The 11,314-nt window shown below is 61.7% G+C and overlaps 1 protein-coding gene across 1 annotated transcript in view; it reads right to left on the bottom strand.

Moving 5' to 3' along the window:
• PRKCZ (protein kinase C zeta) overlaps positions 1–9,458 on the bottom strand; it is a 98,884-nt gene extending 89,426 nt beyond the window's left edge. Inside the window, exons 1-4 of the mRNA XM_053899103.1 lie at positions 9,207–9,458; positions 6,033–6,153; positions 5,143–5,232; positions 3,774–3,824 (exon numbers count right to left, since the gene is read on the bottom strand). Of these exons, the coding sequence (XP_053755078.1) occupies positions 3,774–3,824; positions 5,143–5,232; positions 6,033–6,153; positions 9,207–9,278 (334 nt within the window). The 5' untranslated portion in view covers positions 9,279–9,458. The remainder of the gene's footprint in view (positions 1–3,773; positions 3,825–5,142; positions 5,233–6,032; positions 6,154–9,206) is intronic.
• Positions 9,459–11,314: the final 1,856 nt, after the last annotated feature.

An 11,314-nucleotide genomic window follows, 5' to 3' on the forward strand; every position in this document is an offset into this window, starting at 1 on the left:
CTCAAAAACGGACCAAGGACACAAACGGACATTCTCCAAAGAACACACCGCGTGGCCAAGAAGCCCAGGAAAAGATGCTCGGCGTCACTCACCCTCAGGGAAATGCGGGTCGGCACTACGAGAGGCCCCCTGACACCCATGGGGATGCTTCAAAAAACGGAGGGGCACCTGGGCTTCTCAGTCGGTTGAGCATCTGACTCTTGTTTCGGCTCAGGTTAGGATCCCAGGGTCGTGGGATGGAGCCCCGGGCTCTGTGCTGAGTGTGGAGTCTGCTTAAGATTCTCTCTCTCTCTTCCTCTGCCCCTCTCCCCCACTCGCTCACTCACTAAAATTAAAAAAAAAAAAAAAAAGGAATTGGAAACTGGTAAGTGCTGGTGAGGATGTGGGGAAACTGGGACCCTGTGCACAGCTGGTGGGGACATACACCGGTGTGGCTGCTGTGGAAACCAGTGTGGAAACCAGTGTGGCAACAGAGACACCGTATGACCCAGCAGCTCCACTTCTGAGTATATACCACCCCCCCCCCCGCCAAAATTGAAAGCAAGATCTAAGAGATATTTGTACATCTGTGTTCACAAGAGCTGAAGCAAGGAAGCGACCCAGTGTCCACCTGTGGCTGATAAACCAAACGTGGTCCATAGATACGATGGAATATCATTCAGCCTTGGAAACACAAGGAAACCCTGTGATGCTACAGGTCATACGCTATGGGGATGAACCTTGAGGACGTTCTGCTCCGTAAAATAAACCAGTCACAAAAAGACAAATCCTGTTTGACTCCACTTACGTGAGGTACTTCGACCGGTCAAAGTCATAGAACGGAGAGTGGCAGGGGCTGGGGGAGGTGCCGGTGGGAACAGAGCTTCAATTTGGTTTTTTTTTTTAATGTGTGTGTATTTATTTTGAAAGAGGGAGAGAGCAAGCACGAGCAGAGGAGGGGCAGAGAGAGAAGGAGAGAGAGAGAGAATCCCAAGCAGGTTCCCTGCTGTCAGTGCACAGCCAGACGTGGGGCTCGAACTCACGAACCGTGAAATCACTACCTGAGCTGAGATCCAGAGTCCAGAGCCCGGGAGATGGATGGTGCTGACTGTTGCGTAACAGGGTGAACGCGATTAACATCAACGAACCAGCCACTTAGAAATGGTCAAGGGGCACCTGGGGGGCATCCAACTCCTGATTTCGGTTCAGGTCATGATCTCATGGTTCATGGGATCGAGCCCCACGTCAGCGTGGAGTCTGCTTGGGATTCTTTCTCCCTTTGTCCCTCCCCTGCTCACACCCATGCACTCTCTCTCAAAATAAATAAACTTAAAAAAATGGTCAAGACGGCAAGTCTTACGCTGTATGTAATTTACCACAGTGAAAAACCGGGAAAAGAAGCAACGTGGTTTTGACACGCACCATGACAGGGATGAAGGTGGAAAATGTCATGCTAAGGGACAGAGGTCAGTGACAAAGTGCACCTCCCATGACTCCATTTACAGGAAATGTCCAAAGCAGGTAAATCCAGAGCCGGAGCGACAAGCCGTGGTCGTGGGGGGCTGGGTGGAGCAGGGAATGGGGAGCGGCCGCCGACGGGCGGGAGGGAGAGGTGGCACAACACTGGATGTCCTAACTGCCACAGAGTCACTCGCTCCACAGTGGCCAAAACGGTGCATTTTATCTTATGTGTACTTTACACGATCTTGTGAAACTCTATAAAAACGACTAAGTTCCGATTAACAACCCGAATAGAATGTGCTGGACGGTGTTTTGCTGAAAGTGGACACAGGCCAGATGGTGCAGGGTGGCCCTTCCAGCTGGACGTGCCCAGGTGCCACCGCGGGACTGCACTTCTGCCGTCCGTCCGTCCATCAGTCCGTCCAGCCCTCCTCACGTGGTCCCGACACAGCTCCGGGGCGCCACTCACCTGGCACCTGTCTGACCCTTCTCGCTCCCCAGGCATCAGGCGTGCTGACCAATAACACCGGATGTGAGTGCCCACACAGGCACCAAAATCTCACCGCACACCGTGGCCATCGGTGACCTTGATATTTTTTTGGCATTAAAATCAAGCCAAAAGAGCAAAATATTGGGGAGAAGACCAACACTCAAAGAGCCCAGAGCCCAGGAGACCCGCGTGAGGAAGGCGTTCTGCTCACACACCCCTGGCCAGCAGGTGAGGCAGCCCTTGTCCTGTGTGCCCGGTGCAGGGATGAGGGTGTGTGCGGCCGGGAACCGCGCGCAGGGGGAGACAGCACCTGTCAGCCAGCCTCAGCCCCTCCCTGGGACCGGCTGCCTCCAGGTGCCGGCGGTACGATCAGCAAGGCTGAGTGGTCATCAAAGCTCCAGAGCCACCCCTCGAAGCATCTCAAGGACAGTGCTTTCTAGAAGCTCCCTACATTCTCTGCATTCCTGCACAGTGACACAGCCACTGCCCGGCACTCCCACGCCTACCGTGCTGGGGGCAGAAACCGCGCACCCTCCTGCCCTCCAGAGGCTGAGCCCACACAAGGCCAGGTCAAGTCCCGTCGACAGCTGGGTGCCCCTCTGCGGGGAGGCTCGTGTGGGAGGGCCCGCCCCCGCTGGCAGGTCGGCCCTCTGGCCTCCATGGCTCACGGGCCGGCCCCTCTCCCACCCCCTCCTCAGTGCGTTTCCTGGCCTCCAACTCTCGAGCTGCAGGCTCACCCACCCCACCCTGCCCCCTGCTCCCCCTCTGAGCGTTTGGGTGTTTATCTGGCCGCCGCCTGCCTCCCAGCTGGGAGGTCCTGGGGCTCCCGCTGCCCGCACCCAGCCTGTGCAGCGCCGGGCACGGAGGCACAGGCACGACCGAATGAAGGAACGAGCCCCTAGAGCTTCTCCCGCTCTCCCCGAAACCGGCCCCCACATCCAGCACCCGCCCACCCACCAGGGCAGCGTGTCCAGCCAGCCCCGCGGCAGTTCTGGCCCCGTCAGACTGCCCGGATCCACTCCTGCCAGGATTCCACAGCCGTGCTGGCCGCTCCTTCAGGGTCCCCAGTTCTCTCTGGAAGCCCCAAGGCCACTCCCCAATCACCAGCCACTCTCTCCTCGGCACGAAGGGTCCCCGAGTCCATCCTCAGCCCCAGTGCTTTAAGCCCAGCGCTCACGCACACAACCCACTCGCTACCTCCACCGGGTCCGGGGGGCCACAGGAACTCAGCACAGACCAAGGGACCCGACAAGAGGCTGAGAGAGCCCGCCCCTGGGTCCCCTGTTGGGAAGGGGCCGAGGGGAGCCCAACGCGCAGGCACCCAGGCTGGCCCGGAGGTCGGTGCTCGCCACAACACAGAGGGCAGGGCACCGGGCCGGGGGAGGGTCCGGGTGGCTGGTGAGTGATTTACGCCCACGTGAGTGCCCTGTCTTCAAGGACAGGGCAGGATGGAAGTGCTCTGCCTGCTTGGGGTCCCATGGCCCCTGGGACGAGGTCAGAAGCTCTCCTCCGGCCCCACTGCTCCTGGGACTCCGTCCCCTACCAACAGCCCCAGGAGAAGTCCTGGGGAGGGGGCAAACGACCAGCAGGGCTTCCCTGGACTTTTCCATGCGGCACCGTTGGACAGGCCAGCGCCGGGAGGGCAGCACTCGCTAGCCACGCACAAGGGCCACGGCAACCACGTGAGGCCGCATCAGCCACGCGCTCTGCCCCGCGTCGCTGCAGGAGGATAAGTGTTCCTAAGCCACGGGCCACACAAGGCACCCAACTCCACATTCCCGACACGACGGGCCACGAGTTCGAGCCAGAACACGCAACACGAGTCACAGGAAAAGGTACTCACTGTGTTCTCCCGGACAAGGCATGCCTGGCTGCTCGGGGATGCTGGGGAACACTGGACAGAGGGAGAGAGAGCAGTCTGTCACTCGGGGCACCTTGCGGGAGGTCCTGCTCCGAGTCGGGCTTCGCACACAAAGGCCACGTGGCTGACAAGCCCCCTGTGGGGAGATGCTCACGGGGGCACAACCGTGGAAGCCCAACCACACCGACGTCAAGCCCCCTTTTACGGGACTTCGAAGTCCACTGAAGACTTCGGGGCGAAAAGCCGTCGGGGGACTCAGGCAGAGCCGCCCAAGGAAGCCGGCCGGTGCGCAGCAGTAAGCCAGCACGGACAGGGGAGGACACACACCTCCTTCACAGAGGGACTTTGGAAAGCACGTTAGATTCCACCTCGTACTCAAGTGGAATCAAAATGAAGTATCTTAAAATATACCCTGGGCTTCCATAATAGATTATTAAAACAGAAGCTTACAAAGTATTAAACCCTAGCTGAAACAACCCTTCCCTTAATCTAGAAAATAGAAGTGGCTTTTTAAAGCACCTTAGCCGGCAGCGTCCCGGCAGCAATTTAAGCGTGTTTACCGCCAGGAAGTGGGCGGGGCGAGACCTCCAGTTTCTAAACCACATTTGCATAAAGAGCCTCCGAATGGATCCTGTACCCACCCACTACCCCAGTAGCAGGGACAATGATGGTCCCACAGAAACCGCTGGTCCTGAGCTCTGGTCGCTGCCCCGCTCGCCCCGCGTAGAAGGGAACGCAGACGTGGCTGGTGGGCCACAGCTGCCAGAACCACGCTCAGACACCCTACAGAACCCCGGAAGTGCTGGGGGGGCAGCCTGACACCCCCAATTTACAGAGGCTATACTGCAATGATAACAGCTCACATTTACGTGACTCAACGTGTAACCCAGCTCTGAGCTTACTGGGCTGAGGAACGCTGTGAGCCAGGAGAGAGGCACAGGGAAGTTCTTGTCCCCAGACAGTGTGTGCTGAGCACCGTCCGGGCTCCTCGCCGGGGACGGGAACAGATGGAGGCCAGTGAGCGAGCCCAGGCCTCTGATGTGCCCAGAGATGCTGGCCTCCAGGGAATGGGGACGATGAGGACCAGCAACCAGAACCCAGGTTCCTGTGTCCAGTGAGAAGGAGCTTTTCTATCAGCCACAGCAGTTTTTATTTGGGTTAATAAAACATAAGAGAAAAAACAAACCCAAGCTGCACTGTATCCGACATCCTTAAATTCTCTCTGGAATCCCGACGTTTTAAACCACGATCCTCCACATGGCCTCTAGTCCCCCAGGCTGTCTGGGGGACGCTGGGCTCCCCTCTCCCCAGACCACAGTGGGACCACCCCACCCCTCCAGCTGCCACTAACCGTGAATGGTGAGCCCTTCGTCCCTGTGCTGACAGGCCAGGCGGAAGGCCTCCTCCAGCTCCATCTGGGAGGACACAGTGCAGGGGTCACCTAGGCGGGGCAAGAGACATCACTGAGGTCACCGCAGGCCTACGGCAAAGGGGTCCAACTCGAGTCTGGAAAGGCCACGTCTCTCTGCTCGGGACCAGCCGCCCACAGCAGAGCTGGGAAGTCCAAGAACCAGCCAGACCAGGAATCAGCTCCGACCAGGGCCCCACATCAGAACCGGTGGATCCCCCAAAGGGAAGTGAGTTCACCCTGAGCCCCGAGAAGGCCACCTGGAGAGCAAAAACCGTGCTAACTCTCGGTTGGGCAAGATAAAGGACATTCTTCTTGGCTCAGTCCTGGACGAAAGCAGAGACTCCCTACCCCCATCCTGGATAGGAACACAGAGATGCATAGAACCCATACCCCGGGAGCTGCCCCCCACCCCCCAGCTTTCTCAGATGTGTGCACCGTGGGGCCCTAGCTACTCACCCTCCTGCTTTCCCTGAGAAAAGGAAAATCAGAAGAGAGCTCACCTTTCCAAATCACCTACTGGAAAACCCAGAACACGAGAGAGGAAGAACAGGGAGGAGGGCAAGGGCTGGCCCAGGCGGGGCAGCGAGACCCCTACAGCCCTCTCCCCGCTGCCCTGGGGGCTCTCCTCCCTTCCCAGCCCCCAAACCAAGCTTCCCTGAAGGCAGCCTCTTCCCGGAAATGACTTCCAGCATCCCCCCAGGGAAGCTGGCTGTTAACCAGCTTAATTCCATAGTTTTAAACCTCCCTGAGGCAGGGCTGACCTAACTTCCCACAAGCACACGTGTGGAGATTTACGGTATGTCGTTGCCAGACCACAGACCAAGGGCTACCTTCGTTGTCGACCCACTTGAGGGTGAGCGGGTGCCCCTGGTGGAGACTGCACATCTCTCTCACTTCCTCACAGAGCTCCTCGAAGGTCATCGCCGCGTCTAGGCTGGTGATCAGGATGTCCCCTGGGGCAGAGGATGCACACGTTTCACCAAGGAGCACATTTAAATCAAATACTATTGATTTATTAATAACTGAGTTGATTAAATGAAAAATTTCCCAAACAAAATATTACAGGACCCCAACAGAACCACTGACCAGTTTTATTCTTTAATTACTACCATGAATGCCTTTGCACAGAAAGATCTATTCTGCACCGGGACCTGCCTAACTGGGGAAAGAACGAGGCAGGGGCATCGGGAAGAGCCAGGGCAAGCACTTGCTCAGGGACCAGGTTATTTGCCCATCAAAGGAGGGGGTGGGGGGTGTGCCCAGTGTGTTCAGCTCAAGCCCACGGGCTTCATCAGACCTTCCCCAAAGCTGACGGCAGGGACAGCAGCCCAGGCTTGAGCTGGAGAAAGGGAAGACCCACACGGCTGTTGCTGTGACCTCAGGAAAGCGGGCGCTGAGAGGCCACCCAGCATAGCGTCCGACTCGGGTCCACATCACCTGGGAATCTCCTCATGACACAGGTGCTGCCGGACCCCTGCTGAGACCCCAGTCACAGCACATCTTCCAAGGCCAAGCTGGGGGCCCCCTATTTTTAAGAATGGCGTCTTCGATGTGTCTGACCTCTGCCCCAAACAATCTGCCAGCAAGGTGGCAGCACAGTCCCATCGGGGACAGAGCTCCACTTGGACCCCTGCCGTTTGGATAAGTGAGCGCTGACCTTGGTGGGTGCTTTCCGGAATGCATCTCGCTGCATTCTGAGGACTATGCCTCCCAAGTGCCCTGGGAGACACACGGGGCAGGCGCGGGTGGGGTGAGGAGCTGGGCTAGGCAGGAACTGTCTGCACAGCCGGGAGCACCACGGAGGGAGAAGGGAAGAGTGTGGGAGGGGGAGGAAGAGGGGAAGAGGGTGGGGAAGGCCAGGGAGGGGAGAGGTGGGGAGGAGGGGAGGGAAAGGAAGAGGGGAGGGGAGGGGAGGAAGGGAGGGGAGGGGAGGGAAAGGAAGAGGGGAGGGGAGGGGAGGAAGGGAGGGGAGGGGAGGAATGGAGAGGAGGGGAGGAGGGGAGGGGAGGGGAGGGGAGGAGGGGAGGGGAGGGGAGGGGAGGGGAGGGGAGGGGAGGGGAGGAGGGGAGGGGAGGGGAGGGGAGGGGAGGGGAGGAGGGGAGGGGAGGGGAGGGAGGGGAGGGGAGGGGAGGGAGGGGAGGGGAGAGGAGGAGCTGAGGTAGGGAATGGGAGGAACGAGTGGGCCACATCAGCCAGAGAAAGCAGACTCAACAGGTCACATTACTGGCGGTAACCAAAGCGCTCTCCAGGGGCCAAAGTCAGGGGCAGGGTTGAGGGCAGTGGTGGCTCAGTCCAGAACCCCCAAGAGCTCCAGTCAACTTTGCCCAGAACCCTCCTCGAGGGCCTCCATCCCTGCCCTCAGTGCCCCACCCTGGAGGCAGGCTGGGGGGGGGGGGGGGCAGGCCCCACCCACCCACCCACCCAGGCTGCTGGGGTATGGACTTCCTTTCGCTGAGGATCCACTCTGAGTTTTCACAAAGTGGCTGTTGATCGATCCCACAATTCCTGGCTGGGAAAGAGGGCGTCTGTGTTGTGACAGGCCTTCCACGGTTTACCAAAACCAGCAAGCCAGGATGTTACAGCCTCAGAACTAGTTTTAATGGACAGACCACCCTTCCAGGCCAGAAACAGGATTCCTGGACCTCTTCAGGTGGACTGGCCATCCTTCCCCAGAAATCATTCCTCCCTGGAGCCCTGTCACAACTGTCCCACACATACCCTGCTCCCAGGCAACCCAGCTGAGGATGGCAGAAAGGACAGGAGAGGTCTGACCCCACACCCCAAACAAGGTGCCCTCACGAGCTCAAGAGCCGCAAGCCCCTCCTCAGCTGGGACTATGCACCCTAACTCTAACCCTAACCTTTGAGATGCGCCCGTGGCAAGCCACTATGGCCAAGACGGCCAAATTCACGCGCCAGGCTAGCGATGCGCTCCCCTCCCAGCGCCGGTACCGGTGACCCTCGGACAGCCGGGTCCGATTTCAGGGCCCCTGGAGACCAACACGGATGTAAGGAAGCTCTCCCGCCAGCCTCGTCTACAGCGCTCCCGGGGCAGAGGCAGGATCTGGCCTCTGGGCACCGTCCCCGCCCCCCCCCCCCCCCCCACGCAGCCCTGCCCCGCGGCTGCTGGGTGTGGGGCGCTACCCGAGCCGTACCGGGCGCTCCCGGCCTCTGACCTCTGTGAAGAGCCCGTTCGCCCCGTTTTTACAGCGAGCAGGTGGAGCCCAGGGCGACGCGCGCGGACGCAGAGCTGATCGGTGTCCGAAAGATCCGGTCCCAACAGAACCGCTCCCGGAGACTTACGGGAACCCCCCCACCACGCCCAATTCGCGCAACCACGGGCTGCTCACTGCCCCTAACCTGCGTCCTGCACCCAGGACCTGGGTCATTAAGCTTTTCTTAGAACTCCGGCCGGCTAAATTGGGGAAAGTTTAGGAATTCTTACAACTCAACCAGGAGTTTTCACAACTTGACGAAAACTTTAGTCTTTACAGGTTTGTGGCCTTGATGTCCAACCAGCTGTGGCGGGAATATGTCAGTGCGGGGCCAGGGGCCGCCTCCCGCGCCGCAAAGTCCTCGGGGCGGGGGCGAGTGCGAGCGGAGGAGGGACGCGAGCGGCCGCCGGAGCCCGCAGCGCCCCATCCTCGGCGCCAGAGGACCCCGCGACCTTTCCCGCGAGCGACGTCCAAGGGCGCCTGGAGCGCCCGTCCCGTCCACGGCCGCCTCTCGGCGAGGGCGCGTCAGGACCTCCCCGGCACCCCTGCGCCCCGAGGGCCTTCGCCGTCCCCTCCCTCCCGCGCCGCAGCGACACTGCCCCCCGACGGCGGGCGCGGTGCGGGCCGGTCCCCGCGCCTGGCTCTGCCCCCCTGTCCCCCGCGCCTGGCTCTGCCCCCCGGTCCGGGCCGGTCCCCGCGCCTGGCTCTGCCCCCCGGTCCGGGCCGGTCCCCGCGCCTGGCTCTGCCCCCCGGTCCGGGCCGGTCCCCGCCGTCGGGCATCGCGCGCTCACCCGCTGGAGTGCGCCTTCAGGCGGACTCGGCAGCCGCTCCCGTCCATCTTGGGGCCGGTCCTGCTGGGCATGGCGCGCTCCCCGGCCGCCGTCAGCGCCGCGCCCCGGGCGCTCGGGCCATGGAGCGGGGACCCAGCGGCCGGCCGGGGCGCCAGGTGGGGCCCGCGGTGGAACGCGGAAGGGCGCGCGCGCGCGCGCGGCGCCGGGATCCCGGGGCGCGGGTCCGGCCAACTCCGCGGAACTTGGGGGGCGGGCTGGGCGGGACGGGGGCACGGCCGGCGGGGGCGCGCGAGGTGTGCGCACGGAGTCCCGGCGTCAGGCCCGGGGCGGGGGGAGGAGGGGGGGTCGGAACATGGCCGACCCGAGGCCCGGCGGGCGGCCAATCGGCGGGACGGGCGGTCCCGGGGCGGGGGCGGTGGCACCTGCGGCCAATGAGGGCGAGGCGGGGCCGCCACCTGGGCCAATCCCCGGGGGTCCCGGCGGCCGCGACCCAATGGCTCCGCGCGGGGCGGACTACCTGTCGGGCGGGGCGCGGCCCACCTGCGGCCAATGGAGGCGCGCGCGGCCCGGCTCTGCCCGGCAACCGGAGGCGGCGCCCCGCGGGCCCCGAGCGCCGGCCCCTCCGCGAAGTGGGCTCCAGGGGCCGCGCTGCCCAGGCGGGGCCCCTGCGCTGCAGCGCCCCGGGGACCTGTTGGAAACGCAAGCTGTCTTGGGTGCCCCCGCCCAGACTCGCAGAATCGAAACTCCTGCAGTCTGTGCGGACAAGCCCCGGGTAATTCGGAGGCGAGCGCGAGTCCGAGAGCCGCTGGGCCAGGGGACGGTGGGAAGGAGCCGCCGGTGACTTGAGGGGCGGGAGCAGAGGCCCCGGCCAGCGTCACGGGGAGCGTCCGGCTCGGCTGGCTCTCCCGGCCCCGGCTGCCCTCCTCCCCTTGCGGGTCCGTGACCCTATTGCCAGGAGTCTCGTCTACACTAGCTGGCGATTCCCTCGGTTCCAGCTCACGCCTCCGCCCAGGACAGGGACACTGCATTTGGCCACGTCGCCCATGACTTTCATGTCTGAATCCACAACCTCTCTGGGTCTTAATAACCCCGTGGCGTTTGGTCTGGAGAGCCTGCGCTGGGCGCGGCCCACACCCCTCAGGGGCGGCCTCCCGGGCCCCATCCCTTACCGGTCGCATCCACAGGGCCTAAATCTGCTGTTTGTAGAAACTCACCCGGGCACCGGGTGGGCACCCCAGACTCAGGTCTGCTGTCCCCTCACCCCTGCCAAACCCCCTCCTCTCTGAGCCAGCCCCTGTTGCCTTCCTCCCCCCCCCCCCCACCCCCGCTGGCAACCCCTGACCCCCAAGCCTTCACTCCCCACTCGGACAATTGTAAGGGCTTCTCTTGCTCGGGCTCATTCCTCAGACACGCGCTGACACGTCCTTGGTACCCTGCTCGCAGGGGAGCCTGGAGAACAAGGTGAACAGTCTTTATGGTCACGGACCCCATATTCTGCCTAGACGTGGGCTCAGAGAAACCTGTTGGAGGCTCACCTCTCACGTACCTAAGATGCTGTGAACTCTCCCTTCTGGAAAAACAAAAGGTTGGGGCACCTGCCCCTGCCCATTTCCCTTTACAGCATAACTTCCAGGAGGCCCGCAGCCCTCAGCTCCACTTTCCCTCTTGTCACTTTCTCTTCAGCATCCGGTCCCCCCCCCCCCACCCCCCCCAGTGTCCTTACCACCTCCTGTGTTTTAAATACATGGTCTGGCCCCTCTGAGAAGCTCTTGCCCTAGGATGCTGCCCTCTGCCTTCTCCCCTGCTGCTTCCTCCTGGTCTCTTAAAGGCTCCCCTGCCCCGCTTCTCATTTCCAGCAAACCTCCCTCGGCCACGCTCTTCCTCGTGCAGTCAGTGTCGGCCCCATCTCTCCAGGTGCTCAGCTCAAAAACCTCCTTTCCCTCTTATAGCCGCACCCCTCCATCTGCAAACCCTGGAGGCCTGACCTTCAATGTGGTTGCAGATTCCTACCACAGCCCATCACCTCCACTGCTACCACCCGGTCCAAGCCACATCCTCTGTGCGGGAATTTTTGCAGCAGCCTCCAGTTTCCTTAAAACATAAGTCA

This window comes from Panthera pardus, unplaced genomic scaffold (assembly GCF_024362965.1).
Source record: "Panthera pardus isolate Hobbes unplaced genomic scaffold, ASM2436296v1 HiC_scaffold_11, whole genome shotgun sequence".
NCBI lineage: Eukaryota > Metazoa > Chordata > Mammalia > Carnivora > Felidae > Panthera > Panthera pardus.